The 21,898-nt window shown below is 52.2% G+C and overlaps 12 protein-coding genes across 13 annotated transcripts, besides 4 other annotated features; 9 read left to right on the forward strand and 3 right to left on the reverse strand.

Annotated features, from left to right (window-relative positions):
- Positions 1-218: 218 nt before the first annotated feature.
- EKO05_0010604 (3-methyl-2-oxobutanoate dehydrogenase (2-methylpropanoyl-transferring)) lies at positions 219-1,541 on the forward strand (the record flags this gene model as incomplete). Its single annotated transcript, XM_038943591.1, has 3 exons — positions 219-832; positions 889-1,448; positions 1,504-1,541. 3 exons carry the CDS (start codon positions 219-221, stop codon positions 1,539-1,541), a joined length of 1,212 nt encoding a protein of 403 aa, XP_038793558.1.
- A 104-nt stretch (positions 1,542-1,645) lies between these two features.
- Positions 1,646-1,678: a tandem repeat.
- Positions 1,679-2,066: 388 nt separating this feature from the next.
- On the forward strand, positions 2,067-3,165 carry EKO05_0010605 (uncharacterized protein; the record flags this gene model as incomplete). The annotated part of the gene is made up of 2 exons (XM_038943645.1): positions 2,067-2,586; positions 2,645-3,165. 2 exons carry the CDS (start codon positions 2,067-2,069, stop codon positions 3,163-3,165), a joined length of 1,041 nt encoding a protein of 346 aa, XP_038793559.1.
- Positions 3,166-3,803: 638 nt separating this feature from the next.
- On the forward strand, positions 3,804-4,439 carry EKO05_0010606 (uncharacterized protein; the record flags this gene model as incomplete). Its single annotated transcript, XM_038943586.2, has 3 exons — positions 3,804-3,952; positions 4,005-4,114; positions 4,165-4,439. 3 exons carry the CDS (start codon positions 3,804-3,806, stop codon positions 4,437-4,439), a joined length of 534 nt encoding a protein of 177 aa, XP_038793560.2.
- Positions 4,440-4,639: 200 nt separating this feature from the next.
- On the forward strand, positions 4,640-5,722 carry EKO05_0010607 (uncharacterized protein; the record flags this gene model as incomplete). The annotated part of the gene is made up of 1 exon (XM_059637804.1): positions 4,640-5,722. One exon carries the CDS (start codon positions 4,640-4,642, stop codon positions 5,720-5,722), a length of 1,083 nt encoding a protein of 360 aa, XP_059493787.1.
- Positions 5,723-5,889: 167 nt separating this feature from the next.
- On the reverse strand, positions 5,890-7,512 carry EKO05_0010608 (uncharacterized protein; the record flags this gene model as incomplete). The annotated part of the gene is made up of 5 exons (XM_038943500.1): positions 5,890-6,435; positions 6,488-6,728; positions 6,781-6,949; positions 7,003-7,268; positions 7,322-7,512. 5 exons carry the CDS (start codon positions 7,510-7,512, stop codon positions 5,890-5,892), a joined length of 1,413 nt encoding a protein of 470 aa, XP_038793561.1.
- Positions 7,513-8,184: 672 nt separating this feature from the next.
- Positions 8,185-8,220: a tandem repeat.
- A 43-nt stretch (positions 8,221-8,263) lies between these two features.
- On the forward strand, positions 8,264-9,163 carry EKO05_0010609 (uncharacterized protein; the record flags this gene model as incomplete). The annotated part of the gene is made up of 1 exon (XM_038947266.1): positions 8,264-9,163. The coding sequence occupies one exon, from the start codon at positions 8,264-8,266 to the stop codon at positions 9,161-9,163; it is 900 nt and encodes a 299-aa protein (XP_038793562.1).
- Positions 9,164-9,506: 343 nt separating this feature from the next.
- EKO05_0010610 (uncharacterized protein) lies at positions 9,507-10,089 on the forward strand (the record flags this gene model as incomplete). Of its 2 annotated transcripts, XM_059637806.1 has the most annotated exons (4): positions 9,507-9,619; positions 9,683-9,737; positions 9,801-9,941; positions 10,063-10,089. In XM_059637806.1, 4 exons carry the CDS (start codon positions 9,507-9,509, stop codon positions 10,087-10,089), a joined length of 336 nt encoding a protein of 111 aa, XP_059493789.1. The 2 variants fall into 2 exon arrangements, with proteins under 2 accessions (XP_059493789.1, XP_059493788.1); XM_059637805.1 differs by having other exon boundaries at positions 9,801-10,089.
- An 850-nt stretch (positions 10,090-10,939) lies between these two features.
- EKO05_0010611 (uncharacterized protein) lies at positions 10,940-11,934 on the forward strand (the record flags this gene model as incomplete). The annotated part of the gene is made up of 3 exons (XM_038943554.2): positions 10,940-11,031; positions 11,167-11,729; positions 11,783-11,934. The coding sequence occupies 3 exons, from the start codon at positions 10,940-10,942 to the stop codon at positions 11,932-11,934; spliced, it is 807 nt and encodes a 268-aa protein (XP_038793563.2).
- Positions 11,935-12,538: 604 nt separating this feature from the next.
- On the forward strand, positions 12,539-13,506 carry EKO05_0010612 (Fructose-bisphosphate aldolase; the record flags this gene model as incomplete). Its single annotated transcript, XM_059637807.1, has 3 exons — positions 12,539-12,621; positions 12,672-13,051; positions 13,103-13,506. The coding sequence occupies 3 exons, from the start codon at positions 12,539-12,541 to the stop codon at positions 13,504-13,506; spliced, it is 867 nt and encodes a 288-aa protein (XP_059493790.1).
- A 640-nt stretch (positions 13,507-14,146) lies between these two features.
- EKO05_0010613 (uncharacterized protein) lies at positions 14,147-15,956 on the reverse strand (the record flags this gene model as incomplete). Its single annotated transcript, XM_038943598.1, has 2 exons — positions 14,147-15,412; positions 15,462-15,956. 2 exons carry the CDS (start codon positions 15,954-15,956, stop codon positions 14,147-14,149), a joined length of 1,761 nt encoding a protein of 586 aa, XP_038793565.1.
- Positions 14,346-14,386: a tandem repeat.
- A 454-nt stretch (positions 15,957-16,410) lies between the features above and the next one.
- On the forward strand, positions 16,411-18,523 carry EKO05_0010614 (Pyruvate carboxylase; the record flags this gene model as incomplete). The annotated part of the gene is made up of 4 exons (XM_038943625.1): positions 16,411-16,460; positions 16,512-16,846; positions 16,896-17,305; positions 17,357-18,523. 4 exons carry the CDS (start codon positions 16,411-16,413, stop codon positions 18,521-18,523), a joined length of 1,962 nt encoding a protein of 653 aa, XP_038793566.1.
- Positions 18,083-18,122: a tandem repeat.
- Positions 18,524-18,647: 124 nt separating the features above from the next.
- EKO05_0010615 (uncharacterized protein) lies at positions 18,648-20,042 on the reverse strand (the record flags this gene model as incomplete). The annotated part of the gene is made up of 1 exon (XM_038947267.2): positions 18,648-20,042. One exon carries the CDS (start codon positions 20,040-20,042, stop codon positions 18,648-18,650), a length of 1,395 nt encoding a protein of 464 aa, XP_038793567.2.
- Positions 20,043-21,898: the final 1,856 nt, after the last annotated feature.

Here is a 21,898-nt window from a genome sequence, read left to right on the forward strand (position 1 = left end):
CTTATGTCAGACGTGCATTGTCCTTGACTCCTTGTCCCTCGAGTGTTTGTCTGGGCAGGGAATCTGGGGTAAAGCCGACATCAAGCGCTCCCGCCGAGGAACATGAACCGAAACGTCCGCACCCACTCCTTCCGCCGCGCATGGGGTGAATGAATATCTCTGCGCCCTGATGCAGAGCACTGCTACAGCTGCACAGCCACCTGATCGCACACCGAGCCATGCCCTCCAAGACACCCTCAATACGCGCCTTGTCGCGCTATCTGCTCAGGCCTCAACCATCACTTCACCCCCGCTGCCATTTCAAGCCCCACACCAAACACTATTCTGCCGCCGCTGCGGGAGCACGACTGAACGTGCCGCTGGAGTACGACTCGACCCCTCTTCTCAATCACACCTCCAAATCAGCCCTCGCCAACCCCGAATTACCAGAACACATACGCAAAGGCCAGACCAAGCGCATCAACCTCTACACCGCCGTCAATGAAGCTCTCCGCCATGCCTTGCAAACAGATGAGCGAGTGCTGGTCTTTGGCGAGGATATCCAGTTCGGAGGCGTCTTTCGCTGCACCATGAATCTTGCTGCCGACTTTGGCACAGACCGAGTGTTCAACACGCCACTCAGCGAGCAAGGATTGGTCGGCTTTGCGATAGGAGCAGCCGCTGAGGGCATGAGGCCGGTTGCAGAGGTCCAATTTGCCGACTATGTCTTCCCGGCATTCGACCAGATCCACAACGAAGCAGCCAAGTACAGATACCGATCTGGAAGCACCGGCGTGCACTGTGGTGGATTGACAATTCGCATGCCCAGCGGGAGTGTAGGCCACGGTGCACTGTACGTCTCCTCCCTACGCCCAGATATTCTCAACATCTATACTGACCCAAAATCAGATACCACACACAATCCCCAGAGGCTCTCTTCACACACACTCCCGGCCTCCGTGTCGTCGTCCCCCGCTCCCCCATCCAAGCAAAAGGTCTTCTCCTTTCCTCCATCCGTACCGCAGACCCCGTGATCTTCATGGAGCCCAAGATCCTCTACCGTGCCGCCGTCGAGCAAGTTCCTGTAGACGCATACCATCTACCCCTCGACAAAGCCGAAGTCCTGAAGACGGGCAAGGATGTAACCATCGTCTCCTACGGCACACCCCTCTACACGTGTTCAGCTGCGATAGCAGCCGCCGAGAAGGACTTTGGATGCAGCGTGGAATTAATCGATCTTCGCACAATCTACCCGTGGGACAGAGAGACCGTGCTCAACAGCGTGAGGAAGACTGGCAGAGCCATTGTAGTCCACGAGAGTATGATGAATGCTGGTGTTGGCGCAGAAGTCGCGGCGACAATTCAGGAGCAAGCGTTTTTGAGGTTAGAAGCGCCTGTCAAGAGAATTGCTGGATGGGCGACACATACAGGTCTCGTTTTTGAGAAGATCATCATTCCGGATGTCACAAGTGAGTCAGGACCATCCTTTGCTGTTTCTGAGCGTGTGCTAATAGCTGTGCGTAGGAGTTTACGACGCGATCAAGAAAACGATAGACTACTAGGCGTCCATAGAACCGACAGATCAAAAAACACATGCAATCCCCTGCTGCAACTGAAGCTAAGATTTTGTCAGTGATCACGTAAAGTCTTCAAACAATCTTGAATGTGATTAATTGATTGATCGATTGATCGATTGATTTTATTTAACGTCCTGCGGAGGCAGATCCTAGGTTCTGCCCCCTGACCTCCCATGGGGTACTATGGACGCGCTATGCTATGGGCTTAGGGGTGCAAATCTTGAACGTGTCAACGTTCCAAAAGGACAACTTCACAACCAGCGTCATATCCCCATGAACACAACACAACACGTTGACAGAAGAACTCTGGCACGCCTGCGATGTACACCTGAAACGTAAAAGCAACCCTGACGTTCGATCTGCTACGCGGAAGCCGCGACTATGCTAGTTTCATGACGTCACATATCGTCAAACTCCAACGCCGGAGAGCTACATGCAGACCTTTTATAGATAAACGAATAATTGTGTCCAGCCACAAGAAACGGCGGACCCTCTCATGCTGACATCAAGATGTCGATCTTTGCGCACAACTCATTGATACGATACACCACACCACCGAATAACTACATTGGCTCAGCGCTCTTTCTGTCCTACATCATCGCTGCTCTATGCCTCACGTCAACCATTGGCTACTCCCTCTACACACAATATACGAATGTCTTCCACTCGCACCCTTCCTCACCCCCCAGCAAATTCAGACAAAACGGCGCTGGAAAGGTTGAAACACGCAGTGCGCGCGCTCGGCACATCAAAATCTACACCATTCTTGCACTTGTCAGCTTTGCCAGTATATCATGGCATATGCTCGGATTCCTCATAACCTCATTCTTAGACTGGAACAACAGCTCGACGCGCAGTATTGTTGCTGTGCTGGGTAACAACGCGTTCGACAAGCTGAGGAGGTGGATGCTAGAGACAGGCCTATTCAACGACTTTGCTGTTCAACTAGTGGGCGATGGCGAGAGTGCAGTGTGGGCGCAACTGGCTATTCTAGCGACTTGGTTTTGGAATCTGTGGATGGCTGGTAAAGGTGTGCTGATGGATCTACATCCATATTCTGCATTAAACTGCTACTAACGAGACCACAGGTCGCCAATACGGCTTCACAGCAAAGACAATGATCCCCTTCATAATTTTAGGCCAAAACCTACCTATTAGCCTCACAGCCGCGCTGTTCATCATTCAGCTACACCTTGCAGCTCCAGATGTGACCGGAAACAACAAGGAGCGAACACAGACGCATGCTCAGCCCAAGCAAAGCCCAGTTGCTTCGCTTATGCTTCCGACTATCATACTAAATGCTATACTTCTGGCACAGCCGAGCCTGCGAGAACACTCAGGCTTCAGCTACCTCGTGCTCGGCGAGCGTCTGCTTCTTCTCCTGCCGCACACAGGGTTGCTGAAACTGAACGACGCCGACATCAAGAAAAGTATTGCAATTTCCGGTGGCTTCGTCGTGGCAAACTGGGCAATGTTGAGGAAGGACACTTCTGTGCAAGATGTCTTGACCGCACTGGTGTACAAAAACCAAGCGGTCAAGACAATGGGGTGGGATGCTGCATTGGGTGTGGTAGTCTATGGTGCCTTGAGCTGGGGCGGGGGAGTGTAGACCGAGAAAGAAGGGTATGAAGAATGCAAAAGGACGAGAGGAAGTGCGTCCAGACGTATACATTGCTGATCCAGTCCGGAAAATCTATCATGATAATCCAAAGCCTCGTATCAAGATGAGAAGGCTCCACCGCTCCTACGTACCCTCACATCAAGTATGTTCGTAGAGACTACAAGGTTATATATGTGAGCGTGCTTTCATACAGGACCTGGGATAGGAAGGAGGTTTATGCGTCTGGGATTAATTTCGAAAATTATTTAGCGCCCAATTTGTTAATAGACTTTGCTGGGAAAGAATGTATTCCTCTTGCCTTCAGCCGTTGTATCTTAACTATCAACTATCACTAGACTCGCACAACCCTGATTCAGACGAACACCACGCGCGTGTACCCCAGATCTCGGCTCAATCCGATCAAGATGCACGGGAGATCGGTCCACGCCAACCCGATGCAGTCTAAGGAAAGGTACACACGTCATGGATGTAACAACGTCACAAGCTGTGCTAAAGACGCGGCGTACATTTCTGGAAAACAGCTTGAAGCTTTAGACATCTACAGCTCATCGAAATTACTTGAGTAGCAAACATTCCCGCAGCTGTCATACATTTCAAACTTCTCGTTGATCATCCACGTCACACAAATGGCTTCACGAACCTTCACACCCATGATGCGCGGCGCTATGCGCATCTGCCCCAGGACTGTATCCTCGGTTCCTCGCCGCTTCTTGAACACCGAGACGGCGTCCAGTCTCTATACCACGCATGCGAAAGTCGTAGGAGCGCGCGTTGGGTATGTTCTAAATTCTTATTACCAGCTGGATTGTAGGATTGACCAAGAACAGTCACGTTGAAGGCGAGAACCTCAAGGTCGATCTGACCATGGCCAAGGCACTTGGCGGCAAAGGTGATGCGGGCAAGACCAACCCCGAGGAGCTTTTCGCTGCTGGTTACGGTAGGCGCTCTGATGTTATCCTATCACCTGAAGACTCTAACACATTTTAGGTGCTTGTTTCCAGTCCGCTATGAACGCTGTAGCACCCAGCTTAAACATCAAGATGCCCACCACGCCAGAGGACTCCATTGTCGAGACAAAAGTACATCTGGTCGGCGACATGAAGGCCCTCGACATGGGCCTTCGCGTGGAGATGAACGTCAGGGTCAAGGGTCTGTCGAAGGAGGATCTCGAGAAGGTCGTTTACAAGGCGAGGCAGGTGTGTCCTTACTCAAGGGCTACAAAGGACAATGTATACACGACGGTAACTTGCGAGACAATGTAAGAGGCTGGATGATTGCGGATTGTTCAACGCATTGAGGGTTGAACAGCTCGGCGCTTCAAAGCATGTGGTAAGCCTGTCGACAACCCAACAAGAAAATCAATTCTGAACCCCACCAGACGAAACTATTCGTATAATCATGATGTTCTTATCCGAGTTTTCTAAAACTGCAACAACCGCTAAAGAGACATCCTTTTGTGAAGATGTATGTTTCATCCAAGTCACGCAGCAAACACCTCCGCTTTCAAGGCAAACAACCAGGGTTATTTAATCAAGCATTCCCCACAGCTCCCACCTTCCGCCAGTCCCAAATTCCAACTTACCACCACTCGCCTTTCCCAATGAACAACAATTTCGTCAACGTACCTTCAATCAAGACACTCTGGTCCATGGCCAGCGTCTTATTCTTCAGCTTCGCAGTGCATTTATTCAGCGGCCTGGGCGACTACCTCTACTTTGCCATCAAATACCATTTCAACCAAGCGGCATCGCAGTACAGAACTCTGGGTCCGGAGGTGCGGGCTACTGCTGTGTTCGTTGCTGCTGTTTTCACGTACAGCAGTTTGACGCTGCTGTGTCGCTGTCTTCGTCAAGCTTTTTACGCAAAACTTGCGCGGCTGGTAAATGGCAGGTTTGCCATAATAGAGGAGCGTGTGAAGTTGTTCGTTACGAAGGACGACGATGAAGCGAGGTACACTTCGCAGCAACAGCGCATCACTGAGCTTTCCCGGCGGTTAGAGGAATTCACAGCGAAGGAAGAGGTGAGGGAAGCACTTGTCACAAACGAGGGGCATACCACTTCAACACCTCAACAACACAAAGATACGTGGTTGGAGTTACTGAAGCATACTACAGACAGCACCCACACTGCCACGGAAAACCAACCACCACCCACTCCCCACACCACCAACGACCTCTCCCAGGTCCTCGCGCTAACCCTCAACGACATGATCAAACAACACAGCAAAGACCAGAAACCCCTCTACCAAACCCTCTCAGCCCTCAACATCACCATCCAAAACCTCCAAGACCACCAGTCCGAAGCCACCCAATCCATAACCCAAACCCTACAAACCCAGCAACAAGAATCCCTCGCCCTCCACAAAACTATCTCTCGTTGCGTCCGCGCACACACAGGCCCCAGCCCGCTCGCCGACGAACTGCCAAGGAAGCGGTGCGCTGTTCGAGAAGAGCACGATCTGGCTGGGCAAAAGGACGTGCTGCTGGAGCACACGCGAGAGAGTTTCGAAGGGCTGGTGTGGATGAGTGGTTCGGGGGAGTATTGATTGAGACAAAGGTCACTTGGGTTGCGTAGGAGTGAGAAACCGGGTTAGGAAGAAGAGTGCTACGTAGCAAAGCTGTACATTCTAGAAAGGGACGACGAGGCAAATTTGATCAACGGGGTGTCTAGCTATTCGTCTCCACTGCCGGCCCAGCAGGGCGCAGGCAAAGCCTAGAACCAGCCCATGCCCTCCTTCCTGCGCACCGCCACGTGCATGAAGACGTACACGCACATGCCAAAGCCCAGCATTCCCGAAATGACACCGAACCCCATGAGGTACTTTGGCTTGTCCTCGGCAGGGAAAAGGTACGCTCCGTAGATCTGCGCAAGGTTGCCCATGGCGTTCACAAGCGCGAGCGCAATCGCCCTGACTTCCGGTTCCATATCTCCAAACGTCGAGGATGCGAAGGAGAGCGCTAGCGCGTTACTTGCCCACAGGCCGGCGGCCATGAGCACGAGGAGAGCGTAGCGCGCTGTGAAGTCGAAGATGGTGCAGACGCAGATGGCTGTCACGAGAGCAAAGGCTAGCCACGATGCGATCAGCAGACCGCGGTGATTCGATACTCGATCGGCGAAGAAGGTCGTGACGGCCGTGCAGATGAAGGCTACGGCGTAGATGGGAGCGGTCATGTACTGTGCTTGGATGCGATCGGTGTAGCCGAGACCCGAGACGAGGGTTGGGTAAAAGTAGCTGAGGGTGCTGGAGCCCACAATGACCTGTCGTCCGTCAGTGAAAAGTCGGGGGTTGAGGGTCCTGCACAGAACTCACCATGTAGCCAAAGATGAATCCAATGGTCCTCCAGTCGCAGATGGCGAGTCTGAAAGACTTCCCCTTGCCCATGCGTTCCTCGCCCAATCCGCGGGACTTGACGCCACCCTCCCGCAGACGCGCAACTGCGATGGCACGCTCACGTTCGGTGAGGCGCGAGCTTGTAGCTGGGAAGTCGAGGAGGATGAAGGATGCGACACCAGCCCAGATGATGGTAGCAACGCCTTCGACGATGAAGAGCCTAGCCTTTGATCAGTTTCTGCGACGCAAAGTCTTGATGTGGATGAACTTACCATCGCCATCCGCGCAGACCTCCGGTGCCCTCCATACCACCGGTGATGGCGCCTGCCAACAAGCCGCCAAAGCATCCGGACAAGATTGCTGCACTCATGTAAATACCGAAGCGCTTCGACTGCTCGTCGCGCTTGTACCAGGACGAGATGATAAGCAGGATACCCGGAGCTGCATGTTTGTTAGCTGTTGTGCTCGTTGGAGAGACGGTAGACCAATCGTACAGAATCCAGCCTCGAACACACCCACAAAGATGCGGAGCACTACGAGATGGTGGAAGTGGTTGATCGCGGCCATGACGCATGTCAATGCACCCCAGATGGCCATGATGGCTGGGAGATACAGGGACGGCTTCCATCGGACAAGGATCATGTTGGAACCGGGCTCAAACGCCACGTAGGTCACAAAGAAGACGACCAGTGCGATGGAGTATTCGTTCGAGGTCAGCTTGAGGTCGTCTGCCATTCCGGCAATCTTCGCGTTTCCAATGCTGGTGGTGCTGAGTCAGTATACGGCGATGGACCAGAGAGGGATGAGAATCACTTTGTGCGATCCATGTAACTCAGGAGATACATGAGCCAGATGGTTGGCAGAAGATACAGGTCGATCTTTCTGACCAGCTTCTTCTCCTCCTCGGGCGTCCATGTCAGCTCCTCCGAGACCTCGAAGTGATCCTTTGAAGGATCCATCACTTTGAGGTCGGCGGCGTCGTATGACTTTGGTGTTTCCGACATGGTACGTTATCCAGTTATGTGGCGAACCGTTGGGATGAAGAGGTGGCAGGGAGAAAAAGAGGTCGTAGCAGTAGTCAAGAGATCTCTGGTATCTACAGTGCTACTGACAGATGCAGTCGAGATGATCGTCCCGATGGAGAGGTTCCGCAAGATCTTTATAGGAAAGGAGCTGGGGACGCATTCAGCTCTCCTCGATGTTCTGAACAAGCTTAGACCACCCCGGATTCATGGTGTCTTGCTCGACCCCAGAACTTCCCCAGAGGCGGGGAGATGTTGACCGGCTCGCTGGGCAGGGGCCCAGAGTTTCGAACTAGCGAGCCTCGTCTATTGGCTGACGAGTCGCTTGGTTAGGGCGTAGTGGACGTCCACTTGCCTGGAGCATCTTTCCAGCAAAGCCACGTCTCGAGACGATGACTAGCGTGCCTCTGAGATGCGGAGAAGTGCTACGGATTAGAGGCGCTAGACCAGGACGATCCACCAGCTCGTTGCGAGGAGCCTCGACGCGCAGCTTGACACAGCGCCGTGCAGAAACCGGAGCATGTTGAGTTTTGTGACGGGTTGAATTCGGCAACATCTCTCCGTATTCGGTCGCCACAGAGCATGTGGAGTTGGAAGTTGACCGATACTTAAACGTTCCACTGCCTGGCAAGTACAATGTCGGACCACCAAACACCTTCAGCTTCCCTTCCTTTCGCTACACCTTCCGTTGTACTTTTCACTCGCCAGAGTTTCTCAATCACACACCCGCAACATGTCTCCTTCAGCCATCGCTCCTGAAGCCGCGCCTTTGTCTACCAATGGCCAGACTAACGGAAATGCGCCGGAGATTGTCGAGCAAACCGGCATTCCACCTTACCTGTCGACCATGCCAAGCGAGGAGTTTGACTGGAAAGTCTCGCTGAAGAACAAAGTCATTGCTGTCACTGGAGCGAATCGCGGTATTGGCCTTGGTCTTGCCACAGTCTTTCTGGCAAATGAGGCCGCCCATGTGTACTCGCTGGATCTGTTCGAACCCGGAGAGGAATTTGCAGCGCTCCAGAAGGCAAACCCAAAACGCGTCCACTACCTGAGCTGTAACGTGACCTCAGAAGAGAGCGTTACCAAGGCAATTGATCAGATTGTTGCTCAAACTGGTCGCATCGACGGAATGGTTGCCAATGCCGGCATGACAAAGCACCAGTCGGCCCTCGACTTCGACCAGGCTCAGCTCGAACAGATGTTCAACCTCAATGTCTTTGGCGCGTACTACTGTGCGACTGCGACTGCAAAGAAGTTCATCGAGCTTGGCATCAAGGGCAGCATTGTCTTCACCGCCTCAATGACTTCGTACCGACCCAACCGAGCTGGACCGTCTGCACCATACGGCGGGTCCAAGGCGGCCGTTCGCAACATGGCACACACTCTCTCTATGGAATGGGCAAAGCACGGTATCCGCGTGAACAGCATTTCGCCAGGGTTCGTCAGGACGCAGATGACGTACAAGATCGAGCGCGCTCCGGATTTCGCCGAGAAGATGCATTACTACGGGGGCATGCCCAGGTTGGCCGACCCCAGGGAATTGGGAGGCGGATACGTGTACCTGCTCAGTGACAGCGCCTCCTACACAACGGGCATCGACATCCCAATTGCGGGTATTGTGGGCGCGTGGTAGAAGAAGGCTGGCTGGTTGAAGGTCGTTGCATCGGAAGGAGTTACGGTACAGGTTGATGATTTCGATTCCCATAGTATGAAATTCATGGATGATTTTGTTCAATGCGAAAACCGTTTGCCAAGTGACAAGGTTCGCAATGCATGTTGGTGCCATGGTGGTGCGTCTTTCGATTGCGAGAGCAGCAGCCCACATGGGCAGGAAAGTGGCCCTGATCAAGCCACGTGTCGAAGAGACGCAGTACATGAAAGCAGCGCCCGATGCATGTCTCTCAGCATCAAACAGAAACTCTCCTATTTCTCCTATGGCAGCTCTAACTATCACAGTGTGACAACAGCTACCAGGTATGCGGGTTCAGGATGGTAGCGGCTTCAAGGTTACCCGCAGTTGGGAAATGCTGGGTCCGCTACCAAAGCCAAGCGAGCCGCCATTCCGCCTGAATTTCTGCGAACTGCTCAGGTACTCGAACAACGAGTCTGTGTGATCATCTCTGAAACCGAAAGCTCATGTACTGAATTCTAGTTTACATCACGTGGCTCAACTCCGCTCCTGCAGAACTGAACTGCCGGCGTCAAAACTGGTTTGTGTCCCCACACAACACGAGCTCCAGCAAATCAGCCCGTTCGACTGACGCATCTTTTGCTGGTACTCTCGACCTCGAAGCGAAGCCAACTCAGCATGCGCAGCCCCATTCCGTAATGCCGGTTACATCAGCATGCGTTCCGAAACCGCGAAAGCCGCGTCCTTCAAGAGCAAAGGGATTGAGAACAACTTCAGGTTGGTAAGTGAACCCTGGCCTACGTCGGCTGGGTTACGCCAAATTCGTACGCCGGAAAATAGGACGCCCGTCAAGATGATTACGAAACCAGCCATGTTGGACCTAGAGCTAATCGAAAATTCAGCTTAACATGCAGATCGCGTCGGATTAAATGTGACGAACAGAGACCACGTTGCGCAACATGCATCAAGTCAAGCAGAGAATGTCGGTATGCGTCACTCACCGATGCTTCAGCGAGCGCAACAACAGATGGATCGATGCCACCGGCGCAAGCAAGTTCATCGCCGGCACTGGCCAGGAAGTCGATTATCAGTGATGCTCAGTTTACCAACTCGCCGGAGCTGCACTTCGATTCACCCTTGACGACTGCAAGCATAGCTTCGATGCCATCGCCAAACTCAGCTCCCTATGAGTGGTACGACCTACTTGCTGAAGATGCAATTCAAAACGTTGCCAAATATAATCTTAATCTGGACGTCGATAAGCCTTGCATTTCGCAACGACAAAGTCCTGAACCAGAGCCGCCAGCTCTGGATCCTCAATTGCGATCGCCAGACCAAGACAACGACACACGATTGCCATCGCCGAATCAGAACCAAAGGCCGCCCTCAACTGTACAAGAACAGTGGAACTCTGTTGAGAGCATACCCCTGACTGAAGATGAGTTGGTACTTTTCCAACACTACGTCGCAGTAGTAGGTCCAATACTGGATCTTTGCGACCCTACGCAACAATTCTCAACCGCTGTGCCTCGCCTCGCTGTACACAACTTAGGCTTGCTGAAATCCTTGCTCGCAGTAGCAGCGCGTCATCTTGTTGCGTTGAATCGATCCTCGTTCCCGCAGCCCACTAGCAATTCTAATATAGGGAATCCACTTATCAATGTGGCCACACAATACTACTACGAGACTCTTCATTACCTCTCTCAGAACCTGAATCATGGTAGTTACTCAAAGTCTAGAGAAATAATTGCAACAGCCCTTTTGATCAGCACTTATGAGATGTTCGACGCTGAAGGGCAGTATAACAACGGTGCATGGGAGCGCCATCTGCGTGGAATCTTCTGGATCCAGCGGTCACAGAACAACAATGGGTCAGTACCACCCTACCTATGCATTGACAACTGTGGTACGGAGTCTGGTATTACTCATGTACACGTTATCTGGGCACCTGCACTCAACATGAAGGCGCGAAGAGTGCAGACCAAGCATGGCTGATACAAGCGCAGTGAATGCAAGGATCCACTCCGGAGAGCAGCGTGGTGGAGCTGGATCCGTCAGGACTCTTGGGTCGCATTTCGCGAGGGCCGCCGAGTTTTGACTATTTGGAGGCCGCTTCAACGGCTAGATGATCTTACGCCTGATGAGCTCTGTCTTAGGATCATCTACATTTGCGGAAGATGCGTCGACTTTGCTTCCGCCGAGTCAGTGAAGAAGTACGACGTGGGTACTCGAGTAGATCAGGGCAAGAAGCTCACTCAGGCCTTGAACGACTGGTACAGTATGCTTGGATCTTCGTTTCAGCCAATATACAAACCCGCATTACCGGCACCAGACACCTTCTTCTCGCCAATATGGATCCATCCTCCATCGCACGCGGCTGCGATACAGACGTTCCACTTCTCCCGTATCATTGTTACTATCAATGAGCCTTCCCCAGGCGGTATGGAAGACATGCATCACCGCCAACGTCTCTTAGACAATAGCGTGGAAACCATCTGTGGGATTGCCAGTACGCATCAAGGCAAAGAGATCCCAAGCGCTATGATCAACGTGAAGGCTTTATACGCAGGTGAGAGGCAGTCTTGTGGACTCGGCTCTTACGCTTGGCTGACATTTCTGCAGCTGGTCTTGCTGTGCGAGACCCTGTCAAACGAGCAGCCGTTGTTCGTCTCCTGGATCAAACACTCGAAATCACCAAGTTCCCCCAAAGAGCCTTCTACAAGATCTGGCACGATATTGGCAAACAGAACAATAGATTCGAGCTTATTTGCTAAACTGCTATGCGGCTATACACAGTCGCCTCGACTACCTAGAGACCAGGAAATGTCGCTTCGATTACAGGCTCGTGTGTCCACGGAGCTCGATTGACCATTCCAAGACTGTCGTGTAAATGTACCGAGTGTGCAAGAGTTTCGTACAAGACATGCATGACTAGCAACGTTGGGAGCCGACCTCGTCAAAAGCTTCAGCCGCGATACGAGGAGCATGACCAAGTGGTCTCGTCGTTCCATCGTTTCGGTTTCTGCACGGCGATGTGGGGATCGCCAACGCGGGGTAGGTGGTGGCAACGATCCACACCTTTGACCGTCTTGCCTCGAGACGGCGCAGGTTCGGCCTAGCTTTAAGCCTATCCTCGGCAGCAGACAGAGAGCAGGGTATGCGCGTCGGCTATGCATTTCTGTGGAACTCGACTCGAGCACCAATCATAACGCTTGCATGCCGCAAGACCTCCGTTCACGTCTACCTTCTGGCCAGAAGGCCGCGCTTCGACACAAGTCTACAGCTGTTGTGTTTTGGCGCGCCTTTTACCTGTGAGCCCTCGGACTTCTCAAGCCTACACACCGATAACACCATCCGCACAATTCTTTCAAGAACAACATGGCAGGTCTTCAAGAGAATCGTACGCTGCGCATCCTCAATGCTGCAGCCGCAGGCAAATATGGCGTTCTTTCAGCAATTGCGTAAGTCGGTTCGTAGCAGTCATACGACAGCAGTGCTTACGCGAATACAGCTACAATGTCGAACACCTCACCGCGCTTGTCCATGCCGCTGAAGCACGACGTTCGCCTCTAATCATCCAACTCTTCCCGTCAACACTCACGCAACTTCCACTACTTGCGCACGCAGCCGCACAGGCAGTGAAGACCGCGACTGTGCCGCTGTCATTACATATCGATCACGCACAGAACGAAGAGCAGATCCGAGAGATCATCGCGACACTGCCAGTCGACTCAGTCATGGTCGACATGTCACATTATGAGGAGGCCGAAAACCTGGAGAAAACAGAGCGCTTGACAAAAGAATGCCATGCAAAGGGCATCGCTGTGGAGGCTGAGAGTGGAAGGATAAATGGCGGCGAAGACGGGATCGCAGACACGGGGGATCTAGAAGGCAAGGACTCGATTGAATGAACTTGGAAGCACACCACTGACATTTCAGCAGCACTGTTTACATCCCCTGAAGATGTCGATAAATTCATCTCTGTCGGGATCGACATCCTCGCGCCTTCTATCGGCAACATCCACGGCGACTACGGGCCTTCGGGCCCTGCAGAAGGACAGATCCACTTCGACCGCCTCGAAGCTATCAACAAGCAAGTCAACAACCGCGTGCTAGTCGCGCTGCATGGAACAAACGACTTCCCGGCTGAAGTCATGAAGAGGTGTATACGCGCCGGTGCGATAAAGCTGAATGTCAATAAGCTCTTGCTAGAAGTGGGGAATGAGGTGCTCAGGAAAAACGCAGCCAGCACGCCACTAGTAAAGCTGATTGACCAACAAATGGAAGCCGTACAAGCGGAGACAGAGCGATGGATGGACATTTGTGGAAGCAGTGGAAAGGCGTGATAGGACAGGCTAGTAGAAAGAATGTGTGTTGCAAGAGGTCCTGTAGACAGGCAGGTTTCTGTGAGCTATTCAATAGAAACCAATATTTGAGAACGATGATCCAACCAGACTTCGCAACTTGGCTTATGGCGTTCGTGTCGGCGCAGAAATTCGTCTTCCACCGTGCTATTGTGCTTCGAGCCCCTCCTTGCCCCGCACTTGACAGAATATTTGCAGCATCACCGACTCCAACAAGCTCTCACATCCACGAAGACGATAAAACTCGGCAGATGGTTTTGCGAATTACGATATAAGTTTTTGTTTTTTGACACTTATCATAGCACCAACGAACATGGTTTTGTAGTGTACGTTCTTCCCTGATCAATTCAATCCGATCAACCACTAATCCCTAACAGGTAGCGGTTATCACTCCGGATTCTGATCACCTCAGTATCTTCCGGCAACCCCGGTTCGATTCCGGGCAAGACCTCTTTTTTTGCAGCTCCCTGTGGCTGGGGGACGGTGCATCGCCCACCGACGACTAGTAGCGGTGGTAGAGTCAAATGACTCGTGTCGATTGGGCAGGACTTTGTTTTTGGAGCTGGGTTTTTGGTACGTCTATTTTCGCTCTTCAACGGAGTTCTCGATTGTCATTTTGCACCTATGTGAACAACGGATTTAGCTTCCCAGCAACTCTCTCCATGACCCTCTGCGGCAACAGACTCTCATACACATGGTCCACCCACTCACAGCACGCCCTCCTTGTGTACGCTGGATCGATAATCTCTTCAATGCCAAAAGCATTCGCCGTTCTTACAGGGTTCATTAGCCGTTTGTACTCGTCCTCCAACTCCTTGTACCTCTCGTCTCTCTTCTCTTTCCCCTCTCTCCGCTCAATCTCCTTGAGCTCAAATGAGTGTCCGACCTCAATACCGCCCTCGAGTGGCAACGACCCCCAGAGACCAGACGGCCACGCAACGCGCATCCTCGGATCACGACAGTCCAGCATGATGCCGCCCGCTACGCCGTACACGCGGCGCACAACGACGCTGAAGATGGGCATCGTGGTAGCGTAGTACGTCGTTGCGAGCGAAATACCGTGGCGCATGGTCGCCGTGCGCTCTGCTACGGTCCCGATGGCGTACCCCGGTATATCGACAAATTGAATCAGGGGAATGTTGAACACGTCCAGGAACTTCAGCATGCGCGTTCTCTTTTGGCTCCCGAGGGCATCGAGCGCTCCGGCATTGACTTCGCAGTTTAGAGATACGATACCGACTGGTCTCCCGTCGAACCGGGCCAGCCCGACGATGGCGGTCGTGCCCCATAGTGCACCGATTTCGAAGAACGAGGAGCTGTCGACAACAGAGATTATGATGGTGCGGGGGTTGTACATCCTGTTTTTTGCCCGCGGTATGACGGTACGGAGGTTCTCGCAGACGCGATCGATGGGGTCTGAGCATTTGATGGTTGGCGGTAGTTGAGTGCCAATGTTGGGTAGGTAGCTGAGTACGGTACGCAGCTGTTCAAAACATCCTGCTTCATCTGGGGCGAGATTATCGATGGTACCGTTGGTGCAGTGCATGGCTGGCCCGCCTAGATCGGTGAATGATAATCCTTCTTCGAATGTTGCGTTGGCCACGACGCTGGGTCCTGCGTTGAAAAGAGAGCCGATGTCTGCAGCCATGACTGAGAAGTGACAGGCGACCACTCTTGCGGCTCCGAGACCGATAGCTGGACCTACAACGGCGCCCAGGTTGGAGATTCCCAGATTCAACTGCTGCACAACTTGGGAGAAGGAAGGCAGTGGAGGCACGTAGGAAAAGCCAGTCGAGCGAATCGTAGTCACAGAGCCACCGCCGGAAGATCCATCGACAAGCTTGACAATCGGCAACTTGAGAGCTATTGCGAGCTTCTCCATGTATATCTGAAGTTGTATCAGCACACTGTGAAAGAGTGGGTGTCGCTGTACTCACCGTCTTCTCCATCAACGCTCCATCAGCATGTCCAGCTCTGATTGAAAAATCGTCTGCCGTGAAAACTACCTTTCTCCCTCTCAATTTTCCAAACCCCTGGACGTTGTTCGAGGGCACATACTCAACCGGCTCTTCCTTACTCGGTCCCGTCTGCCTCCACTTGACTGTCCCACTTACGCTGCCCACCTCCTGAAAGCTTCCTGCATCGAGCAACTGCTCAACTCTCTCCCGGACCCACAGCTTGCCTGCCTGCTTTTGCCGTACATAACCCCTGTTCTTCGGGTCCGGTGTTGCAGCGATCTTGCGTAGAGCGGTGATTTGACCCAGGATATCTGAGTAGTCGGCAGGTAGGTCTGAGTCTGCTCCTTTCCGACGTCTGCGCTTGGGTGTGTTGGGTGTGATGTGCGCGCTGACTTGCGCGAGACGGTCGGTTGCTGTTGTGGAGGGCGTTGACGCGTCCTTGGGCGTAGACGGGGGTTGTTTGTCACCGGCCATTTATGCGAGAAACAGCGGACGTACAACTTGAAGTGAATAGAAGTGAGAGCTCCTGCGACGGAGCAGTTCTACGGCTCACATTGGAACGAACGATGGTGACGGGAGCGACAGGTTGAAGTCTGGGGAAGGAAAGCTGGGGAACCGAGGCACAGCAAAGCTCCCCGCGCGTCTAACCTCGTTCATCGCACTCCCGCTCCACGATCAGGGCACTCATGATTAGCATGTCTTCGAACCATGAACACCTTCAGACTCCGTTGATATCGGTGCATCTCTTTGAAAGCAGTGCCTTTCTTCGGCTTTGTTGAAGTCTAGTCTACATATTGGATTATTTGCTGCCTCACGAAGTCATTTACGACTCTCCTACGCGATTCACACAATAGGAATAACTTAAAACCATTGTCCCAATTAGGCTCCAATCTTTTATCATTTTACAAATATTGGAGAAGAAGTCAAGATGTCGAGGCCACCACAGAGATCCATCAAGCGTTTGCTCATTGCAAACAGGTTCGTAAGAGCGCCTGAATCCTTCGCTCTAAGCTGATCACAATCGAACAGAGGCGAAATAGCAGCTCGAATCATCTCGTCAGCTCGAGAACTCGATATCGAGACTTACAGCGTTTACATTTCGGGCGATTCATCACATGCCGCAAAAGCCACTCATGCACTCGAACTACCCTCTGCGGCAGCATTCATGGAAATTGATACCCTGATCGAGATTGTAAGGAAACATCAAATTGACGCAGTCCACCCAGGTTACGGATTTCTTTCCGAATCTGAAGTATTCTCGGAGAGAATGTGGAGAGAAGCTGGCGCTGTAGTTGTTGGACCCGGATGGGACATCTTGGCCAATACTGGTGACAAACTGAAGGCGAGACAGCTTGCTGAGCGATGTAGGTATTTTCAAAAGAGATGCTGTTAGGATGCTAACCTCGACCACAGCTAATGTTCCTGTATCACCGGCACTGCAAACACCCACCAATAACGTTGAAGATGTGAGGCAGTTTGCTGCAGAGATCGGCTATCCAATCATGGTCAAGGCCGTAGATGGCGGTGGCGGCCGAGGAATTAGACTGATTCGCACTGAAGAACAATTGGCTTCTTCAGTCAAGAGAGCAGTCGAGGAGAGTCCATCGAAGCAATTGTTTGCTGAGAAGGCAGCAGTCGACGGCTTTAGACATGTCGAGGTCCAAATCATCGGTGATGGGAGCGGCAACGTAACGCATTTGTGGGAAAGGGAGTGCAGTATCCAGCGGCGTTATCAGAAGGTGGTGGAGTTGGCACCGAGCATTGTTTCAGATCGGAAGCTGATTGCGAGAGTGATTGAAGACGCACTGAAATTGGCTAGAAGCGTAAGTAGCAAGATCTTTGGAAGAGTTTGCTTGTGTTGACAATCCCCATAGGTCCACTACTTCTCGCTCGGCACCTTCGAGTTTCTCGTCAACCCAGACACAAAAGAACACTACTTCTTGGAAGTGAATCCACGGCTACAGGTCGAACACACAATCACAGAGAGCATCTCCATGACCGACTTAGTAAAAGCTCAGCTCCTACTTGCACAAGGCGCATCGCTGGAAACTTGCGGATTACCCACTACGGTCCGTAATCCTGAGGAGCCTCCACCATCACATTCAATTCAACTCCGCATCACTGCCGAAAACGTCGAGAGTGACTGGTCATTATCTATTGGCAAGATCACTGGCTTCCAGTTCCCTGCGGGCAACGGCATCAGGGTCGATACGCACATGATCAGCGGTCGCCCAGCTATAGTTTCCGCAGACTTCGACAGCCTGATCGCCAAGCTCGTCATCACTGCATCTTCGTGGGAGGGCGCTGTTCGAAAAGCCCAACGCGCACTGGAAGACACGCAAATCAGCGGCGTGAAGACCAACATTACCATACTCCGCGCCATCGTCCTACATCCTGACTTTATGCACGGCAATTGCGACACGCAATGGCTAGAGCGCACGCAAAGCTCCCTTATAGCAGCGCGCCATAACTTCGTAACTCCTACAAACCCACTCCTGGACTCTTCTCAGACTACATTGTCAACCCCAGCAGTCGGCACAGCAAATACGCTCTTCCGTAAAGGCGATGCTTGGTCCTTGACTCTCACACCCGCGCACAATACCACCACCACCGCTACCCAAGCGCCACCAGCACACCACCTCGAGCTGACCAAAGTTCTCCGTAACGACTTCCCGGCTTCCCTTGCGGCAGAGATACTCTTCACCACCCCATCGTCCAGCACTGCATACACACTCACCCTCGCCTCGACATCCGCATCCGCCTCAGCAACAACGTCGCAGCACCGACGCGCCGACCCGTCGGATGCAAGGCATGTTATGATTCCGTTCCCAGGGAAGCTGGTCGAGGTGCTGGTTGACGAGGGGGATGTGGTAAGGGAGGGCGATGTGGTCTGCGTGGTGCAGCAGATGAAGATGGAGTTGGAGGTGAGGAGTGCGAGGAGCGGCAGGGTGGGGTGGATTCTGGAGGTTGAGGAGGGTGGGGAGGTGGATGTGGGGTGGTTGGCGGCTGTTGTTGAGTCTGATACTAAGGGGAAGCTGTGAGGGGGGTTTCGTGAGACCAATTTGTGCACCTTGAGAGGTAGACGTGTAGCGGTCCGAGAACTCACACTTTGTTCTTATTGCACCAAGTGCTGCGTTTAGAGTGGGTATATCGCACCTCGTCGAATCAGTCAAACGTGATCTTCTTACTCGCGCCCTTCACACCCCCGAGATCAATCTTCAATTTCTTGCTCTCCTTTGCCGCCTTCGCCGCCGCCCACGACGGGTGCAGCGTCCCCAGATCGTCCTTCTTCGGTGCAGCTGCCGTTCGCTTCTGGCCCAGTGGCGCCGCATTCTCTCCACTGATTATCGGTCCCCTACCGCCCTTGGCCTTAAGACCCTTCTCCGCCGCCCTCCTGTCCTTCCTGTTGCTACCTCGTGCTGCTTCGTTGCTGACAGCGCCCCGCTTGGCATCCCAGCCTTGCTTGCGCTCGTTCTTCTCCACATGTTTGGCTGCTTTGCCGTATTTTGCCTCGGCGATTTTCTGACGCGCGCGCTGACCGCGACGATTCTTGCGCGGTTTTTCGTCGAGCGAGGAAGCGGACTCGTCGCCCGAAAAGTAGGCGGCGTGATTAAGAGCAGGAAGAAACTCGGAGGCTGTAGGTTTGGATGCGATTTTGGGGATTTTGGGGTTTCTTTCGGTGGTTATGGAGACGGACGTTTCAGATTCGGGGGCAGATTCGGAGCCCGAGAGGTCGGAGGGAGGTGCTATCGAACGGTTTGCGGGTATGTCTGAGTTTGAGTTGCTGAAGCCATCGAAAGATTCAGCTTCAGAAGAGTCGCTCGCAACTTCGAGGTCAGCGTCTGGATCGTGCTCGCTGTCACTGTCGCCTATACTGGGTGGCCGCTCGTCATCAGACAAGTCTCCGTCGCTCTCGTCTCCAGAAGATGGCGCTGCTATCCGCGCGCTGAATAGTTTGGCTGCAACACCGTCCTCGTCGCTGATATCCAACATATCGACATCCGCCTTCTCCCCAACCTTCCGCTTCTTCTCCTTCTCTCTAACTTGCGCTTTCCCAACACCTTCAGTCTTCATGGCACTCGCTTCACTACCAACGATTTCCTTCAGGTCGTCGATCAGAGCATCTACCTCCTTCTTCACCGCAACCACCTTATACAACCTCGCCAGCACATTCAGCCGCGCAGCATTGTTATCTCCTTTTTCAATCTCTTTCACGCTCTCCGGCAGTGCCTCATGATCCTTCAAGCTCTTCACTTTGGCAATCGTCCTCCTCACATGCTGCTCGGCAACTTTTTCCAGATCCAGCGCCTTCAGCACCCTGTATTCATCGTCGATACGCGACAGCGCTTTTGTGTCTCTCTTTTGAGATGCTGTCTTCTTGCGGCGACTGTGCTTTTGGCGCTCGAATCCTGCGCCGAGGCGGAGGGCTGCTACAAGAGACTTTTGCGCGGCGGTAAGGCGGGCGAGGATTTGCTTCTGCTGGCGTTTGAAGAGTCGGTCGGAGGCCGTTTGAGTGTCAGAGAGCGCTGGCGAGGCTTCGGAACGCTTGCGTTTGGCCATCTTGCACGGTTTAGGCTTTTGGAATGGTGATGTTTTGAAGGAGGGAAATTTTTGGGATACGGAAGGTGCAATCGATAAGCGCTCGGCTACAACTGCCGTCTGACGAAAGTTTGGGTGCTGGTCTGTGCCCGCTGCACGTTCGAGGCTCACCACTTGTCGTTCTTGCATGATTCAAGAATAAATAAATGAAGCTCAAACATCAATCAGGACATTAAGAATGGATAGCTCTTTCTAAGAATTGCCTATCTCCTGGGAAGTCTTCTCGTTAACGTTGTGCTACAAAGCTCTATTAACCGAATCGCGGACAAAATGATCCTTCACGTCCATTATAAGAGGCTGTCTTCTAAGAATGGAGATTGGGTTTTGAGTCCTCAGTCATACGTTCGAAAAGCCAAAGATTCAAGGTCATCGTGTTTGGAGATGATCACACAATATTTATGCACATTGGAAGATATTTTCAAACAGTATGTCGAAAGGAACATATGCACATTCTTTGTTTGATTAAAACTTTTTTCAAAGGTTTCCCGTTGCCCATCGAGTGAGCATAAATGTTTTCGATCATCTGCATTGCAAATTGAACCCTCTCTCTTCTGCAACATTTTGAACCTGCGTGTCAAAGCAGGAAAAGCAGACTCGAAATGGATGTGTTTCAACGCTTTGGGCATGAGAACATTGCTTATTGGGGGAAAGTTAGCTGGTTTCCAGATGTTTCCTGATGTTTGGTTTGTGGATGATATAAGATTTGGGTGTTTATAGTTACTCCCTAAGGTGCTAGATGGTCCGAGTGGGCGAAGATGGATTCCATAGATGGTTGATGATGTTTTCAGTGTTCCGTCCCCATGAAAAAGGAAAACCGTAATTTCTAGGAGCGCTATACGCTGAAATGGGAAGAATGAGAAACCTTAACCAAATGCTGAACCGCACTGTCAAGTTGCAGCAGAAGGCGTCCTAAATCTGATTCTAGCTAGCACAGGAGTTTGCTGTCTTCATAGCTTTGCCTGCTGCTTTGGCTATGTATTTTGCATGCGAAAGGCACTTGTGCGACTCATGTCCCCGCGCTGCAGACTGGCGAGACTTCACTCCCGAGTTAGTACAGTGCTTACATGGCTTTATCGACGCACGGCAGTGCTTCTTAATATGCCCACGTTTATTGAAGCGGAGAAAATACGTCGCTGAGCCGTAGGACCACTCGGTGTTCTTGCTAATCTGCTCAATGTGGTCTACGACGTCGTGGAGTGACTTGTGCTGATCGATCTCAAACTGAGCGGAGAGTACCATCTGTACTGCAGTAATAACTGTCATGCCAATATCGTTGCATGCAGTGTGTTTCTCGCGGTACTGAAAGCGCAGTATGTTCTTCACTAGGTTCTCCAGGCCGACTGGTTGACCAGACCAGTAGCCAGTCGAACGCGCCAGGTCTTGGGTGTCGATCTGCTTGACAAGAGTCCCTAAATCGAAGTAGCCAAAGCCTGTGATGTGTCTGTGTGTTGTAGTATATAAGAGTGGAAAAGAGGGGCATATAGATTTTCAAAGGCGCAGAATTCCTCAACCGCAGTGCTAGTAGAAAACAAAGGCGTCGTGAACATTGTTGGCAAGGCGCCGTTGTGCAGTCTCAATATCGAAGTCGATCAATGAAGCTCAACATACTTTCATCTGGTCGAGCACGAGCCCACAAGAAAACATGAATTGATTAGGTTTGCAAGTTGTCCTCGGTCAATACTAGGTTATAAGAGGATTCGGCAGTTCTGGTATGCTGCTTAATGAATGATGTTGGGCGCAATATTTCGATTATAAACTGAGATCCATCGAGTTTAGTAAAACGATCGATCTTGACGTTTGGTGATGTGCTGGAATGC

Source organism: Ascochyta rabiei, chromosome 20, assembly GCF_004011695.2.
Source record: "Ascochyta rabiei chromosome 20, complete sequence".
NCBI lineage: Eukaryota > Fungi > Ascomycota > Dothideomycetes > Pleosporales > Didymellaceae > Ascochyta > Ascochyta rabiei.